Here is an 18,172-nt window from a genome sequence, read left to right on the forward strand (position 1 = left end):
TATATATAGCATCTCATGAAAAGGAAATCCACTTGGGACAGATTTGCCAAAGAACAACTTGCCTTCAGTTTCATTAGCCCTTACTCCAGATCAGCTAATGCTCTACACTCAGACTGTTTTGGCATTCCACATGATAACTAAGATCTGCAGGTAGGGAACAACATTTAGCGAGTGACGGTGAAAAGAAAATGCAGCTTAACGCAAAAGTAAGGGCAGAGGCCGTCCTCCAAGCAGGGACTTCCTCTCAGCACCATGCTAACAGGGGCTCCTCACAGAGCTCCCATTGTGTACACGGACCCTGTGAATCCCCCCCATACATGAAAGCAACACATGCCAGAGTTTCACTTCAGGAAAAGGCGGACAAATATTTCAGTCTGATTGAGCCACACGCTTAGAAAAATAATGGATACTCTTGTCAGGGGATAAAAAAGGTATTTTGCCATTGGGGGCCTTTGCTCTCTTTTTCTCTCTGTGTCTGATGTCTGTGTATGTGTGTGTAATGTTTGAGATGGTTGTGCATGTGGGTGCGGGGTGGGTGCACTCCGAGTGACCAAAAGCAATCTGCTCTGGTCCAATCAGCCTCAGTGCCTAGCTTCGCACATAAGCAGCAGGGCACTCAGGTCTGCCAGTGCGCACAGACCTACACATACACACGCCTTCATACTTGTCACATCCACACACACACACACACATTTTTGCACATTTAACACACATACATACACACACACACCCTCCCTCTTCAAGGCACCCTGCACGACCTCTCACCATTGGCCAAGTCCCGGAGCCCTCAGCATCTCCATCACGGCTGAAGGGACCATTCGGGAAGGCAGGAGACAGAGGTAAGCGTTCTTGGTGCTATCTTTCATGCTCTCTGGTGTGGGGGGGGGAAAAGGCAGACAGAGTGGCAAGACTTGCCCATCAAAAAACACTGCTATCCAGGGTTTTCACAGGGGCCACTTGGCTAATTAGTTAGTGGTGCAGCTGCTTTATTTTCCTTTCTTGGGTTTGGATTTGGGAGCTTCACAGGTGACTGAAAAGTGGATGTCTTTGTTGTCACTCAGCAAGGTTAGCAGTTGTGATATGTTGGCTGGTAGTTTTTTAAGCCAAAGTTTTTGTGATCCAGGAGTTTTCAACAGGTGTTTTATGGATAGGTGAGAAGGACTTTTGTGAGGATTTTAAATCTACAGCACTGTTGGATTTCACGCATGAGTAATCAAGAAAAACTTTACTTTCCGATCATATTTGTAAAAAAAAGAATTCTGCAATATAATATCCCTTCAATTTCAGAAAATATTGTAAGGCTCAAATTTGTTTGTTTTATTTTTCACAAACAGAATTATTTCCATATTTTAAATGTTTGGCGTATTAAACACTTGGTCAGCTGCCTCATTGAGAATTTGATTGAGAAGTTACAATGCTACAATGTTGACATTTTATCTAGCAGACGCTTTTTTGTGATGTACACCTAAGAGTTAAATGCAACACAAGCAAGGATCTAAAGTTCCTTAAAAACTGTTTGAGATAAAAGATACCAGTTAGCAAAGGGTCGTCTGTCAGGTTTGTTTAACGGCTTTGGAGGAGAAAAAAAAGGTAGAATCACTGGATATCAGGAATGCCCAACACGGGGCCAAGCATAACACAGAGGTAGTCTGGAGGCTACACTCATACACAGTTTCCACACACTGCACACTGTGATGGCCTGCATAAAAGCACACCTCTGTCTTTGGTATAGTTCCTTCTTTCAGTGTAACTGTGCAGGATTTCAGAACTGCATGAAAGAAAAATGTATTTCTATGTGGATGCTAACCAGTCAGCTTGCCTTTTTTGAATATCATGCACTCAATTCATGTTGGACATTTTCGAGGAAAATGTAGGTATTCATTTGCATAAATAATCCAGCCCTCTGATATCAACAAAGATTTGATTCATGACATGTTTTTTTTTTTGTTTTATATCTGTCCTCATCCCAAAAATAGCAGCAGAGGTTTCTCAACTTTCTCCCCCTGAAAGATAGGTGTGTTAAGACAGAGTGTGCATCTGTGAGAGGATGTGTCTCACAGATGCGCATGTGTGTGAATGTGTACCTGTGTATGTATGCATGTGTGTGTGTGTGTGTGTGTGTGTGTGTGTGTGTGTGTGTGTGTGTGTGTGTGTGTGTGTGTGTGTGTGTGTGTGTGTGTGTGTGTGTGTGTGTTTGAGCACCCTCACTGCTGAATGAAGCTTTTCCTTGCAGTCGTAACTCACTGCCATCCTGTCCACAAACCTCGGAGGAATTTGGAGTTTGAGTGCTGAGACAGGCAGCGACCGGGCCTCATAAAGGACCTCTGTGAAAGGTCGAGGGGTAGAGTTAGCTCAGAGACCTGTCTCTCCCTCCCTCTCTCCCTCTCTCTCTCTCTCTCTCTCTCTCTCTCTCTGTCCTGCACTCTCCCACTGAGTCTTTTCCTCACTCACTCCATCTAACCCTGAGGGCCAACATCTTGTCCACGTCTCTTGTCTCTCACTCTTTACTTCTCTTCTTCCCTTCCCTCGCTCTCCGTTTCTCTTCCCCCGCCTGGAGGACTTTCTTAAAATCACTTTTTTTAAATTCAACATCATCTATCTGAGGCCTGCTCACAAGTGAATACACCTGCTGTTAGTGTTTGAAATTCCTCTCCAACAGATGACTGTTGCCTAACCCTGCTGTCTCCTGTGCGTGCTAATTAAGCAGTTGTTAGCATATGCTTATCTTATCAGCACATCCAAGCAGGGATTGTCATACATGGACTTTATCAACCTTGCTAAGCTTTATGAGTTCCTCTGAGGAAATGGAAAAGATTTGCAGCAGCTATGTGGGTCATGGCAGTGAATACTCGATCTGTACTCATTGACTATGATACACGCTCATTTTGGATTCAGGTAGAAAAGGACCCTCTTGTCCTGCACCCTCATTTCTAGCTTAATGCCAAGAATTTTGCTTCATGTGAAAAGGGAAAAAATTATTGAAGCTCCAATTTTTTTATATGGGGGTAAACCCACTTCAACTTTTAAATCGTTACCCACAAATCCTACTGGCTGAAAATAGATGTCTTAGAGTTGCTAATCTCTGATGAAAATGTTCCCATGGCTCCTTATCAGATCAACTCTGACTTCTGACCTTTGACACGTCAGAGCCGAGCACTGATTTGAGCCAAGATGGCTTCTCCCTGAAGCGCTGTACCTCTTGCTTTCATGAGGCCCATGAGCTGTCTGCACCTGAGTAATGAATGTACTGACCTGAAGTGGTGGAACCCAATGTCAAGATTTTTATTATAATTTGATTTTTTTTTTTGTAAACTAGACTGATTATGCAGCCTGTATCATAAAGGCACACTCTGTTGACCAATGTTTATGACAGGCTATAGGCTATATGAAGCATATATCTTGAAAAAAAAATGTCAACTTCAACATGTTCATTCCTATCCGGTGTCTTTGATCAAAAAGTGAACGAGAGAAAAGTCCACTTATAAAGTTGAAAGCCTCTTTAAAAGCCAAATATACAATAAATATCTAATTTAGGGTCATGTGAACCTTAATGGCTAAATTGCTAAGATGCTAAAGTAGCCAAATAGCTTCTTAAACTGCTACCAAGTATTGACATCCAAATGTGATTAAAACTGCTGTAGTTTAGAGTACAGGTCGCAGTTGTCTAGTTTAAGATGTAGGAGTTAAGTATAAGTCAATGATGATCAGTTTTTAGTTGACAGCAGGGGGAGTTTGCTTTGTATCAATATAGCACTATAGCTAACACTACAGAGATTTCATTTAGCTTCTATTTTAAGCTTTGACAACAAATAGAGGCATCTTAGCTGCAGTTGAATGTGTATGTTAACTGCTAACTATGATATGAATGTCAAATAGTTTTGTGACTAACCATTCGTTGATCCGTTGATGAGAAGCGTTTTCAGATGTGGGAGCTTCTGCTGCCTCCTCTGATTCTGAGACAGACAACTCAGACATAGCCTATACTGTTGAAGGCTGCACTTTGCTGATAGTTACATGTGATGTTGGTTTGTTTGGAGCCAGGCAAATGTCAAAAAATAAGTGATATGCTCTGGTTAAAAGGATCTAAGGTATGAACTTAGCTGGGGGAAGGGGGCACAGGGTGATTTCATTGATTGATTGATTGTTAAGACAGCTTATTCCACAAAGATATTTGTGGAAGCTTCACGAGACCCTCAACTCTGATATTAAGTATGCATTTAAACTATTTAAGCGGAATTTCCAGAGGTTTAAATTTGCATGTATTATCCTTAACTCTATCTGACATTGTGACTCTTTGAATGCAAATTCCCTGCTGACTTTTCATCTCTCTACTCGTGTCAAGGTGGACTATGAGGATGCTCGTGCGGCTCATCTTGGGACTCTTCGTCCTCAAAGCGGTGGTGGCCAGCCCCAGATTTTCCCGACAAGCGGACTTGGATTCATACGACAGTGCCAACTATGATGTGGATCTAGATAACTCAAATTTGGAGAACCAGGATATCTATGACTATGAAGAGGGGCTGACAATTGACGATCCTCAGGTAAGAAACTGTATCTGTCCATAAGTAAAGGCAGAAGAAAATCTTGTGCCAAAAAATTCAATTAACATGCAAATAAAACTTGGCATGAATTGTACAATGGTCATTTGAGGTTTATATAATGCATTCCTTTTATTAGTTGTTCATTCCTTAGAGATCTGCAGTCACAGAGTTTGTATTTGGCAGTGCAAGTAAAGGAATATGTTCATTGCCTTTTGCTATGTGTGCTTCCTATTAGCAAGTCCAAAAACTCTGTTTGATCTCTTGATGGGCTAACAAATTTGCTCATAGCCATATTAGCCGGTTTTGAACCGAGGTCAACAAGTTCATGGAGCAGACAGGCTTCCCACTGATACCGACTGGAGCCATTTGGAAAGTAGACAAACAGTTTTCAACTTTATGTTCTATTGAAAGCCAAAATACGTTTTATACCTTTGCCAGCTGCCATCTCCGTTCCACACAGTTGAATTGACCGGACTGAATTTTTCTGCATCTGGAGTTGTTTTTCGGCATGTATTTGAGTAATATTTATGCACAATGATAGGGAAATTTCTATTGGAAAGGTTGAGTAGGGAATAACTTGTATCATTTTCCAACAGTGTAATGTCCTGTTCTGTGAAAGCAAATTGAACACCTGTTCTAAAAAGAGTCACACTAAAGCAGTTTGTGTGCCTTCTGAGGCCTATTTCTTTTTAAATTCAACTCAGTTTCTTCAAAGAACAACAGATTTTAAAAGATGAACAGAGAAGTGTTTCCAACTGGTTGATGGGTTCCAGAAGTTTTCTTTAAATCTGCTCAAGTTGAGTGTGATGTGGCAAGTCTGCAGGGCACGCTGGGCTTGCAAGCTTTAGCCACATTTCATGTTCCTGTTTATAGCGCTTTGTTATGAGGAAATTAGGCCAAGCTATGTCAAGAAAGATGGCACGAGTCGAATATTCCACATCACATTTTCATCAGGCTCCTCCCGAGCCAGGGACTGAAGTTAAACCTGATGTGGACTGAACACACACCACTACTGTTATCTAACATGAATCTGAAACAAATGCAAATTGAACAGATCGGACGAGTAGAAACAGTGAATTTATTTTCTCATCCATGGTGGCAAAATGGTAAAACCGAAGCCTTTTGCCTAGGTTTGAACAATTGGATTCTGGTGTGCAAAGCGCTACAGGAGAGTGTAACACATGGCATTGCTCAGTGTGGGAAGATTGTAATGTGTTGCATGAGAATGGCTTTGATAATGTCTCTCTGTTAACAAGCCTGGATATGACGCAGCACATTGCATAAGAGTTTGTGGGAGCAGCAAGAGTCAAACAAGCACAATAAGACTAACTATAATCATTCTCACCCTTTTAAAACCCAAAGTTTCGACTCGTAAATGCATTTTGCGTTGAGAAATAACATTTTGTTCTGTTGACAGCACACTTAAAGGTGTCAGATCGACCGGTTGCTTAGGATTATATGGATTTTATTCACACACGCATCAGATGTCAGGGGAAAAGTTAAGCGGTGATGAGCTCCAGGCCTCTGGAATGCTGACTCTTTCCTTTCCAGATCCATCTGTTGGTAGTTCTCTTCTTTTCTTCCTTAGGGTGTTTTTAGCTAAGTAAAGGCTCATTTTCTGTGTTTTCCAAGCAAATCTGCCTCAGTCTGCTGCATTCAAGAACGCCAAATGCTTTAATCACTGATTTAGTTTGGTGTCCTCTTTGGTCGGCAAAACATTTAGTTGAATCACATAACATTTTTCTGGTGATTACCGCTTTTGTACAAGTGATGGCAGAATAGCATGTATTTATTGATCCAGTTGTCAATACTTTGTGAGTGGTATGAAGCCCTAAGAGGGTTTCTGAAGATGTTTTTGATGCAGTTGTAGTTGATTGTATTACTTTATATAGCCTAGGAAGTAGTTATTTTGTCTGTTACCCACATTCCTATTTGTGTTCCACCTGAAACATCTAAAAAAAAAACAATGTAGCCCACAAGCTACATCAATTTATCCAATCATTATGATCATAATCTTGTCCATTTAATTCAGATAATTTCGTCTCTGTATTTGTCTTCCCAAGAGTCAGATAAGAAGTTTGATACCACTTTTATGTCTGGATATGTGGTTTAATATGAATCTATATCCAGGTGCCATTTAGCTTAGCTTAGCATAAAGACATTGCATGTAAGCCTGTGGACACATCTTGCTTTAACCCTATTTAATTGTCTGCTATAGGATTTATAGATCAGGCCAGATTGTTAGCTTGAGTTTTTATGTTGGGAAAGGGGTCTATTCCAATGACATAGTTTTTGATTAGAAAATTCACATCTATTACACACAGATTGTTAGCTTAGCACTGCAAATCAGAGCGCAGCCAGCCATGCATGTCGTGGGCTTTGTGTGCCTTGTCATCACACCAAGGTTGTCAGGCCACTCTGGTGCAGACTTTGGGAGCTAACCAAAACATATTTACCAAGCTGACTGGATCTCTAACTCATGACTTGGATTTGGTATCTTAAATGTGACTCAACTTTATGAATGTAACTCGATATTATTCATCTCGACAGTTTTTGTGGATAAATCACGAGATAGGTTATGTCCTAATGCGACCTAACTATTTTCGCTCTTGTAGCTAAAACTTTCCAAACCCTGATGAATGCATTTACTGATTTATTTGCTATACACTACAGCTGCACGTTATGTTGATGCTCACATTCAACGTGTCTCCCTGTGCATTCTGTATTCCCATGCTGTTTCTAGACCTTTTTTTTTTTTTTTTTTAGTATTTTTGGTTGCCAGCCTTTCGCCTCTTCTCTCCCTTGGGTGTATGTGTTTGTTTTGGGGTAAGGGGGAAATGAAGGGGAGAGCTGCAGCAAGCTAACTCTGTGCGAGACTTTTCAATGGCCTACCTTGTTGTAACTCAAACTGTGTCTCTGCCAAGCATTAAAATGTGACTTTCAGTGTTGGATACGTCTTCGTTGCTGCTTTTAACCTCTTTGCAAGGCTTTTATTCAGTTATATTTCTTGCTAGCCATCCCTTTAAGGCAGAATTTGGTTTGGCTTGATTGGTTGTCTTGATATACTTTCATATTTAAAACATCCTGGCTTAATATCCTTTGAAATGTGGTTTAAAGTAGCTGAAAGACTCAAATATGGATTCTTGCGGCTACCATGTGTGTCTTGGTTCCACAAGGACCATTCCCTTTCTGCAGGGTTGAGTCTTCCTTGTTGGCGGTAAGAGTGTCAGGTATACCTGTGGCGGTGTGTGGGGGTTCATTGCCCTCGTCTGGAGAAAGATAGAACTGCAGGTTTGATGAAACACTAAAGCATCAGTAAGCAACTGGAATGAGTGTAAAGTAACTATAATACCTGATGGACATAGCTGAAGGTGTTCATAGAGGAAACAAAAAGCACTTTATCTTAAAGCTTGGCTGGTAGCACAGAGTTGTCTTTATATTTACTTCCCAACATAGATTAAGTTGCTGTCCTCATTGATAAGAGTGGTGCTAAGTATTGTTTATGTGGTAATTTGATATTTTAAAATGGTTTTAGTTGGTCAAGCTCCTTAGTTCATCAAAATGCACCCTGAACTTACTTCAATCAGGTTGAGCATTTGACACAATTTCCAATTATAATGCTGTTTGATAATGGGGAATAATTAAAAACCTTTCAATAAAGACTGCATGATTAAATATTTTAAAATGTGGTTGGATTGAAAACACACCTTCCTGTCCTCTCAGGACAGTCACATGCAAGCACCCCTTGATTGTGTAATTCATAACAACAAAGAGAACACAGAGTTCTAATCTGAATCCATATGAAGAGTGGAAAAGAGAGGTATTTTTTACTATCACACAAGATTGATATTGCCTACCTGCTACCTTGGAGAAAAAAAACATTTCAGAATAAGAATCAGAAAGTGCATATACACTATGACAGAAATGTCCTCTGTGGCCTTTCATTGAGTTTGCAGCCAAGTGTGGTCATTGCGGTCTGAACTCTAAAGCTATTTCACCTGAATACATTGCTGCCATCTGGTGGTGGAGCTGCTGTAGAAACTGATCAAGTGGGGGTACTTGCATCAGTCCTTGACAAAGTAATATCCCAATATGAGTTTTTATGTGTGCATTTTGATAGCTGGCTGAATTTAACATAGCTTAATTCATTTAATAGAATACTAAATATAGTATATTTAATGCCACAGACAATGGAGAAATATCTGTTTTTCTATACTAGTTCTCCACAAGACAAAAAACAAGTATTCATTTTTGTACAAGATCTTATCAACCATTCTGGTCAAATTAGATCAGCAGGAAAAATGTTACCGTATTAGTCCTATGATGATCACCAATTGTGTTTTTAAAGATGCATATAGATAGAATTAATGGAAAGTGTTAAACATGCGTTTTTAACATATTTGCTAAGCATGGACTACATACACATCGGGGTTTAAAAAGACACAGATGCCAGTGTAGTATGGATAGAGGTGTCATCCATGTTGACAGTTATCAAAGTGACTTTAATGCAGCGGCCCTGTCCTGAAGAAAAAAACATTCTGTGACTCTCTTCCTTACTTCTGGAGATTAGTCCGATTTCAAATTGACTCACTGCTGCTGTCTTTCCCTCAGATAGAGATTGGAACGCTGGCCCCACCTGACTATAACTACCCTGTTCCTGAGGCCTCGATTGAAGAACAAGAAGAAGAGGAGGCAGAGGAGGAAGAAATGCCCTTAAAACCCCAGCTGGTCCCTCAGGGCTCAGGGGGATCTGGGGTTCTTATGGGCCCAGACACACAGAAAGGTCTGAAAAAGCACTAACCTTTAGAATTTCTCAAACATTAAAAAAATGGTTTCTCAATATCAGAAATTAACGTGGTGGAGGGGGGGGCCCTGCTTGAGCTATAAAAGCAGAACCAAGGATCGAAAACAAAGATGCACCAATCTATTCCTCACAGTCTTGTCTGCGACAATCATCTTTTCATGTGCATGTCTTCCATTTAACTAGCTGCTAATGGTTAAATGTGTTATTTTTAATCATTTGGTGTCCATTTCTTTCCAACTGTTTAACCTAATCATCATTATAATCTCCAAACCTGATCAATGATCCATTTCTGTGTCATCTGTGTGTGTTTAATAATACCTAATCTTGTCTCTAACAAGAGGTGGAGCTGCGTCTGCCGCCCATTGACATCCTTCATGTCTCCGGGGACTTTGGAGGCTCTGTAGGGTCTGGAACCTCAGGAGCTTCTGGGGTTTCTGGGTCTGGGGGCTCAGGGGACCTCCTGGTCTCCGGCGCCTCTGGGGGTTCTGGTGATATTGTGCTGATATCTGGAGCCTCAGAGGAACTCCTCAGCTCAGGGGGATCTGGGGAATTCTTGGTAGGTGGGGATCTCCTGATATCTGGGGATCTCTCGGGATCAGGGGCGACTTCCGGAGCCTCTGGTTCTGGAGGGGTTCCAATTGAACTCCCCCTGGGCTCTGGAGGTTCTGGGGACCAGTCTGGTTCTGGGTTTTCCGGAGATCTCTTGATCTCAGGGGCTTCCGGAAGCTCTGGGGTTTCTGGGTCTGGTGAGTCTGGGGACTCAGGGATAACATTTATTTCTGGAGGTTAGTACTTTCAAAGGAAAGATAGCAAGGCAAAAATAACCTGTCTAATCTATGTGGTTCATGTTAATCTATTGTCTTAAATTCCATTTAACTGTGTTAAATGTTGATTCTTTTGCTTGTCACCTTACTTTTTTGTTCAACGTTGTGCTCTTGTATTTGTGTTACTGATTATCATAACCCTAACCTGATGTCTCACCTAAAATGTGAGTGTGATTGATTGATTGATTGATTGATGGGTTGATTGATTGTCTATCTCACCCCTCACTGCCCCCTGATTTCATGCCTCCTAACCCCAACCATTGGCTCTAACAAGAGGAGGAGCTGCCCCTCATTCCTGATACTATCCCCAGCGAGGCATCGGGTGCTTCCGGGGACTTCTCAGGAGCTTCAGGAACCTCAGGGGCCTCTGGGGATTTCTCTGGAGACTCAGGTGTCTCTGGAGTTTCAGGTGTCTCTGGCTCTGGAGACGCAGAGGTCCCTGAGGTAACCCTGATACCTGACATTGATAAAGGTCAGTATCTGATCTAGACTAGTGTGAGATATGTCATTAGCAGGGCTAAAACAACTCAAGTCCATACCTTACAAGCCAAGAAGTATACCAAAAAGGGAAGACTTTGAACAAGGTGCCAATGCTGATTCAGGGCACGAACCCATTACATTTGGTTATCAGCCAGACCGTATTTGTCAGCTTTGGATTTCTTGTCTTCAACTCGATACTTTTTTGGTTGGAGCAGCCGTAAAGATACCCCGCAAAGTTGCAAATTTCTAGTAGGGTTTCTGTTCAGGTCTATCATGCACAATTATGTCATTGAATAAATGCAATATATATTCCAGATGCTTGTTTTACAGTGGAATGGATGGCTAGTTTAATGAGGGTGAACATAGTTGTAACTCAATCATCTTTGTTAGTTTCTTGTTCTAAGATATAATACTCAGAACATTGCAATATTTTTTTGCATTAACTGGCTCCAGAATTGGCACCTAGATTTTAGAAAATGGATTTCACCATTACTCGAGCAATGATTTCAGCTATTCACTGGATTGACTATTTTCTCATTGAAGTCCAGTGTTGTTATCTAGTGTTGTAGCCCACAGTGGAGGCAACTGATTCTCCAAGGCAAAACTCATTTGAGCCTGCTTCCTTAAAACGAGTTCGGTGTGCTTATCTAACAAGCAAATTTTCATAACCACTCAGCAGATCACATTTTCATGTTAACACCAAAACCAACAGTTGGTTAACAATGCTAATGAGCTTTATGTTACTTACAACAGAGGCAAACAGTCGACTTCTGATTGCCAAATGTCCTTTTCTATGTCCATGCTATTCTAACTTGTTTCTTTAACACCTAATCTTGTCTCTAACAAGAGGAGGGGCTGCTTCCGACCACACCAGAAACCCCTCAGGAGGGTACTGGTGGTGTAGAAGGGTCAGGGAGCTCTGGAATGCCAGTGCCAGGTGAGCCTGACGAGCCAGATGAGCCTGTGGTTGACAGGACAGGTCAGTATTGAACAACAGAGGAATTTGACTCAAAGACGCATGATGACAAACAGCTCGTCTGATATTCCCTAATAAGTTTAGAACTTTTACTTTATTTTATTATTCCGCCAATGGAAATGTGTGATAAGGCTCCTGCACTAGGTATTTAATTCCAACATCCAATTCTTATTGCTTATGGTTCACCATAAAACATGGATGTTTGGTACAACATGCTTAACCATATTTTCTTTTTTTATTACCCCACAGTTAGTGTTTACTTGATTAAGTAATGACTCAATAGAGAAACCTTCCCCAAATCTATTATAGGATTGTGATTGGCTAGATTAAGGCCAGGTCAGCTGGAAACATGCCTGTGTGGAATTGGTTAGAAAAATGGGACTATACCTGCCCCATATTACATCAACGATCGGGGTTGGCCTGACCAACTCAAGGTCAGCTGGAAATCTGTCTGAACAGGAGGGGTACCAGATGTATCTACGAGGGCACACTTTCTTTTTCTTTTTTTTTAAGATTTAATTTGGGGCTTTTTGTGCCTTTACTGGAGAGACAGGACAGTGGATAGAGCCAGAAATCGGGGCGAGCAACTACTGCAACTGTACATGGGACGTGCAATCGAACCACTCGGCTACCAGCACCCACACAAGGGCAAACTAATCCTGAGTTTGCTGATTCATCTGCTTCCAAGGATTATAAAAAGCAGTGTCTGTTGGAAAACTTTTCCATGAATAGTGACCTTTTGAGTATTTTGAGAGTTAGAGGCTGATTGTCCTAATAGCCAACTTTACAAGAACCTCTTATTCATATCTTATTCTCCTCTTTTCTTGATCATCCTCGCTATCTATTACTCCAGATATGCCCACTTGCTTGCTGTGCACATGCCTTGGCGGTTCGGTCTACTGTGATGACTTGAAGCTGGATAGTGTACCACCTCTTCCCAAAGACACCACTCACTTCTATGCTCGCTACAACAGAATCACCAAGATCAACAAGTCAGACTTTGCCAACATGAGTACGTATTCTGTTTGAACAAAAAATCATGAATATTGAATCAGGAGTTGACGTAGCTATCAGTGTTTCAGAGTGGAGACTTTCACTTTCTTCCAGACAAGCTGAAGAGGATCGACTTAACCGCCAATGAGATCAAGTCCATCGATGACAGAGCTTTCATGGGTATGCCTCAGCTGGAGGAGCTGGTGATTCGAGAAAATCATATCTCACAGCTGCCTGCCCTCCCAGAGACCATGAGCCTGATCGATGCCAGCCATAACAACATTGGTACCAAGGGTATTCACAGAGAGGCCTTCAAGGTACATACACCTCATAGTGTGTCCAAAATCACTTACTCATTCACTACACCCTATGAAGTGAGTTTGAGGATTATAAAATGAGCTCATGGACACAATAAAAAAATGGGTTAGGCCTGAACGTTTTGTTTGCTTCCAAGATAACACATTGTGTTTGAACTGTCAATTTATCTTAAGTCATGCATTGCTTATCTTGGTCACAATATTGAAAAACTGATCTACAGGTATATAAAAACATATTCATATCAAAAATGTTTCTGATTATGTTCATCAAAAAAAGTAACATCTGCCGATCTGTCTCATACGTCTTCTTTAAATGAAGATTTTGTATTGTTGGAATAATGACATCCAATGGCCATCCACTACTAACGTCTGTCTTCTCATTTTATTCAGGATATGACTAGCCTGCTGTACCTGTACCTAACAGACAACAACGTTGACTACATCCCAGTGCCTCTACCAGACAGCCTGCGATCTCTACACCTACAGGTATTTCTGCTTTTCTTTGACTTTGAAAGTCATAGTTACTTTCTACAATTCTATTCTACAATTCATTTAGCAGACACTTTTATCCTTCATTGTCAGATAATGACATAAGGTTTATATAATGACATTAAGGTAAGGAAGTAAGGAATTATTCATGATTTCAGGTCCTGTGTCCTGACACAGGTGTTTTCACTTCTTTGGTCTGATTGAAGTGGTTGGCGCTTTGCGAAAATGACTTGATATCACTACACGTATGAACCAATAAGAATGATAAAGAGAAGTGTAACTGTTCCCACTCAGGTTGATGAGATTAAATAAAAGATGTCAGAGAGCTGTCAGTCAAACTCAAACACAGCCACATGGTCCTGGCAGGTAGACTGATTAAAAAGTAATTGCAGATACAGTACCTGTGGACTCTCTCTGAATATTTCTCTGAAAAGGCTGACATCAAACTAAAACATATTTTACCATGAGGTTTAAATATCTGGTACCTAATGAAACAACTGACTGTGCCGCCTACGAACCTCTCCCTTCACACTTCAGTCCAGTTTCTAAGAATCTAAATCATAAAAATGATAATAAAATAGTTTGATTCAAGCCAGTCTCATGGAAATGGATATGATATCTCATGGTGGTGAGCTCTCATTTTGTACCCTCCTCTCTCCTCCGCTGCAGCGAAACAATATTCAAATGATGCACGAGGACACGTTCTGCAACCTGAAAGACTTCAACTACATCAGAAACGCACTGGAGGACATCCGTCTGGACGGCAACCCCATCAACCTCAGCAGGACCCCGCAGGCTTACGTCTGTCTGCCACGCATACCCATCGGGGATCTAATCTAACCACACAAATACCTTCCCCTCTTGCACACATTTTTGTACATATGCACACACACACAACCAACACACGCAGACCATCCGTCACTCCTCAATAAAAATTAAGTGTTTTTTTCAAAACTGATGCTGCTGACGGAGAGAGATCAGTAAAACCGTTTGGATTCCATGTTGCTTAAACATCAACAAACAAATGATTTGTCAGTTTCTGGTGATCAAGCTCACACACACTGCCCAAATGCATCGTCTTCCTGTAGCTCCTGTCTTTTTCAGCCAGGTATAAAATGAAACTGTCTATCTTGTTCCCTCACTTGTCAAAATCCATGCACACACACACACACACACACACACACACACCTACACACACCTACACACAAGGACTTTTCTAAAACACCAAACTTTTCCGCAACTCGATAAAGAGGAGTCGACTCGAAGCATTGGGGAGAATTCATCAGTTTATTAAAAAAAACCCTCACATGTATGTTTCTTTTTGAGTGTCTGTTCATGACTGGTACAAAAAAAAAAAAAAATCAAGAACCAGTAATATTTGTTTAAATATTTTTGTTTTGTAAAAAATAATATTAATATTAATAACAAATCTAACATTTTTGAAACTGTATACTAGCAAACTTATTGAAGCTGGAGCTTAATGAGAGGCAGATTGAGTATCTAATGCAATAAAAGACGCATTTAAACACATTCACTTGTTGTAAAGTCTGTACTGTAATATAAAAATATACATTCCAGAAAAGATTTTTTTTTTTTTTTTTTTTTACATTAACTGTTATATTTGGCCGAGAAGATTTCAAAAAGTAATTTTTTTTGAAAGGTGTGCAAAAGCCCAAACCAAAGACTCTAATGTTTAGAAGCAATCAGATGAGACTATTGTTTGCTTTGGGAGGGGGGGTGGGGGGTTGTTGATTTTGTCAATGGGGTAAAGATTAATGCTATTAGCTTGCTATTGTGTGCTCTGTATGGAATAACCACAAGTGAATAAAGTTGTTTTGAAGACCTCTCTGAACAAGGAGTGGCTCAACGTTTTCATTGACAACCTAGAGGTCGAGGGGGGAAACTGATTCTTCTCAGAGACTTCCTGTGCGGGGAAAAGCAAAAGAACATTTGCAGAAATAAAAAAAAGAAATCAAAAATTTTCAATGAGTTTTTCAAACGAGTTGAGGAACCTCTCCTTCCTGTCGATGTTGTCTGAGTCGTTCGTTTTGCTGCCGTCCTCTGTGACGTCCCCAGTCCGCTCTCTGGGTACAAAAAGTCTCTCCAGTCTGGCTTTCTCTCGCCCAAGAGCCAGCCGGTCCCTGCTCACCGCGGCTCTGTCCCTCTCCAACGACGCCTTCTCCCTTTCCAACAGCGCCTTTTCTCTCTCAATTGTCGCCCTCTCTCTCTCCAGCGAGGCTCTTTCTCGGTCCACAGCTGCAATCTCCCGATCCATCACGGCCCTCTCCCTCTGCAGCACCATCCGTTCCCTCTCCATCACCTCTTTCTCCCTTTCCATCAGCAGCCTCTCGCTGTCCATCATGTCCCTCTCATTGTCCACCTCTTGGATGATGCGATCCATTTCCTGGCTTCCCTCGTGCGCCATGTCCTCCTCCCCGTCCTCGTCTCCATTCAGGGAAACCTCAATCTCGGGCCCGCCCACCAAAGAAGCCGTAGAGGAGTTCAAAAGCATTGAAATCTTCCTCTTTCTGGGGTTAGGGTTTGCTGTCAAAAAATCCCTGTTGTTTTTGTCAACGGGGAAGGCCTTGAGGATGGGGGCGTTGCCTTCCAATCGACCCTCCATGGCGTCGTCCATCAGTTTGTAATGAGGCCAACTTTCAGGGAACAATCTGACCCCATCCGGAGGGTTCTTTAGGAGCTGCAGAACCAGAGAAAGAGCAACAACTCAATAAGGAGCTCTTTAAGAGTGTTTGATTCATGTCAGGGAAATATTTAAGAAAAATTGTACCTTGTATTTCTTTTTCAGGTTTTCCCATTTTTTGGATGCCTGGCTGTGGGTCATCTTGTGCTGCAAGTTCATGTGTTTTAGGATGGCCCTGAAAATATAAACATTTTAAACGCACAGGTTTGATCAATCAAACACCTTTACATTTATTGTCACATATTTTGATATTCTGCTGTTGTCAAAATAATAAACAAACTGGTTAATGTCAGCGTCATCCAGGTCAATAATTAAACAAACAATTAAATAAGCAGTTTGTATCTATTGGGCTTTAGTTGGTTTTTCAAACTTTGATGAATAATTGATGCTTTGATTGATTAAGGCAACGACTGACAGATTAAGCATTTAAAAAAAGTGTGATCATTATGATCCATGAGATTTTTGAGTAGGTCAATTTGTTAAAATTAGAAAAAACAGATAATGTCATAGGGAAACCTCCATCTAGGCCAGGGGTGGGCAACTGGCGGCCCGGGGGCCACATGCGGCCCCCATCAACCCTCAACGTGGTCCTCAGGTCAATTTTTACATATCAAAAAATTGGAAACATGAAGAAAACATGACAAAATCTGCAATGAAATCATGAAAACCTAGAAATATGTCCATAATAATATTTGATCACTGGTACATGTTGAGTTAAATTTGAGACATAATTGACTGTAATCGTTTTTTATATGCTACAATTTGGCCCCCTGGCAGTGAGAATTAAATGAATGTGGCCCCTTGCTGTGAATGAAGTTGCCCATCCCTGATCTAGGCAGACAGAAAACGTGTCATGCAAAACAGTGGATATTAGTTAATTTATATTTAAAGGAATTTAAAAAGAAACACACATTAGCAATTCAGCATTAGAAAGTTACAGGAGTTTTGTAAATTAAAGGTATGAGAGAAGAAGAAAACCAAACCAAACCCACAGAATCGATAAGGAGGTGTTCCGTTTTGTTTTTTGGATGTCTTGACCTTTTTGCATATTCACACACTAAATGTATCTCATGCTTGTTTACCTCCAGGCCCACATGGAAGTATTTCTTTTTCCAGAGAAGAGGTATTTATTTGAAACCCTCAGCTTCACAAAGTCTTCAGTTTCTTTTGAATTCACTAGGAGTAAAAAAAAAAATAAAAAAACAAGTAAAATGACTGAACTGATAAAACAAGAACACTTTAATAAATAACATTTAAAACGGAGTTATAATTTATATTTCATTGGATATATAATAATGAAAGGTGTACTTGAAAATATAGAACAGCTGCGTTTCCATTGGAGACCAGGTAACACATTAACTTATTCACTTGTTTATAATTGAGTGAAGGCGCGCTTGTTCAGTAGCCTACTTTAGCAGTGGAGATCACTTGCTAGGCGTCATAGCCAAACTAGCTTCATTTAAGTGTGTGACGTGTCTTGTTCACTTTACTCACTTTTATACGTGAAGTCGGAGACACTGACTTGATCACAAGTGGTGCTCGTGTAAGCATGATCCTGAAATTCCATTTTCGCAGTTTCCCCCCACCTGTTCTTCGTTTAAGGCTTTTTGTGAAGTGCCCTTCGTAGGACAAGACTGCTTAGTGCTTTCCTACTTTAGACGGGTCCTATTTTTCTTCTTCTTCTTCGTCTTCCTCGACTGGAATGGCACAAAACTCGAGGGTGCATTACCGCCACCTACCGGACTGGAGTGCGGAGGAAAAAAACACCGGTAGAATAAATAATGAATAAATTAAAAGAGAGAAACGTCTTTTAAATAATTTTAAATTCCCTTTTTTTATTTTTGAATGTGTTCCCCCCCCCCCACACACACACACACAATACTCGTAAACATCTATTTATCTATTTAGTATGATGTTATGGCACTTTTTGGCATTAATTTTGTTGTTACTAACTCCCTTACATGTTTATGTTTACAACTAACAACTTGTTTACAACTACTAATTTGTCCTTGACTTACACGGTCTGTTGTTTTATTCATTTTGTGTT

General features: G+C 40.8%; 2 protein-coding genes across 7 annotated transcripts; one reads left to right on the plus strand and one right to left on the minus strand.

Moving 5' to 3' along the window:
- The first annotated feature begins 556 nt into the window (after positions 1 to 556).
- On the plus strand, positions 557 to 15,026 carry epyc (epiphycan). 4 transcript variants are annotated; one of them, XM_065951489.1, is made up of 10 exons: positions 557 to 839; positions 4,343 to 4,541; positions 9,153 to 9,324; positions 9,684 to 10,130; positions 10,444 to 10,641; positions 11,497 to 11,628; positions 12,479 to 12,637; positions 12,733 to 12,935; positions 13,326 to 13,421; positions 14,094 to 15,026. In XM_065951489.1, the coding sequence occupies exons 2-10, from the start codon at positions 4,350 to 4,352 to the stop codon at positions 14,262 to 14,264; spliced, it is 1,770 nt and encodes a 589-aa protein (XP_065807561.1). In that variant the 5' UTR covers positions 557 to 839; positions 4,343 to 4,349; the 3' UTR covers positions 14,265 to 15,026. The 4 variants fall into 4 exon arrangements, with proteins under 4 accessions (XP_065807561.1, XP_065807563.1, XP_065807564.1 ...); XM_065951490.1 differs by lacking the exon at positions 557 to 839; XM_065951491.1 differs by lacking the exons at positions 9,684 to 10,130; positions 10,444 to 10,641 and having other exon boundaries at positions 575 to 839.
- On the minus strand, positions 14,975 to 17,806 carry si:dkeyp-38g8.5 (uncharacterized protein LOC568385 homolog). 3 transcript variants are annotated; one of them, XM_020653663.3, is made up of 4 exons: positions 17,620 to 17,806; positions 17,208 to 17,301; positions 16,213 to 16,300; positions 14,975 to 16,122 (listed from the first exon to the last, which is right to left on the minus strand). In XM_020653663.3, the coding sequence occupies exons 1-4, from the start codon at positions 17,690 to 17,692 to the stop codon at positions 15,397 to 15,399; spliced, it is 981 nt and encodes a 326-aa protein (XP_020509319.1). In that variant the 5' UTR covers positions 17,693 to 17,806; the 3' UTR covers positions 14,975 to 15,396. The 3 variants fall into 3 exon arrangements, with proteins under 3 accessions (XP_020509319.1, XP_020509321.1, XP_029136967.2); XM_020653665.2 differs by lacking the exon at positions 17,208 to 17,301 and having other exon boundaries at positions 17,620 to 17,763; XM_029281134.2 differs by lacking the exon at positions 17,620 to 17,806 and having other exon boundaries at positions 17,118 to 17,254.
- Between the last annotated feature and the right edge of the window lie 366 nt (positions 17,807 to 18,172).

The sequence above is a fragment of the Labrus bergylta genome, chromosome 23 (genome assembly GCF_963930695.1).
Source record: "Labrus bergylta chromosome 23, fLabBer1.1, whole genome shotgun sequence".
NCBI classification, from domain to species: Eukaryota; Metazoa; Chordata; class Actinopteri; order Labriformes; family Labridae; genus Labrus; species Labrus bergylta.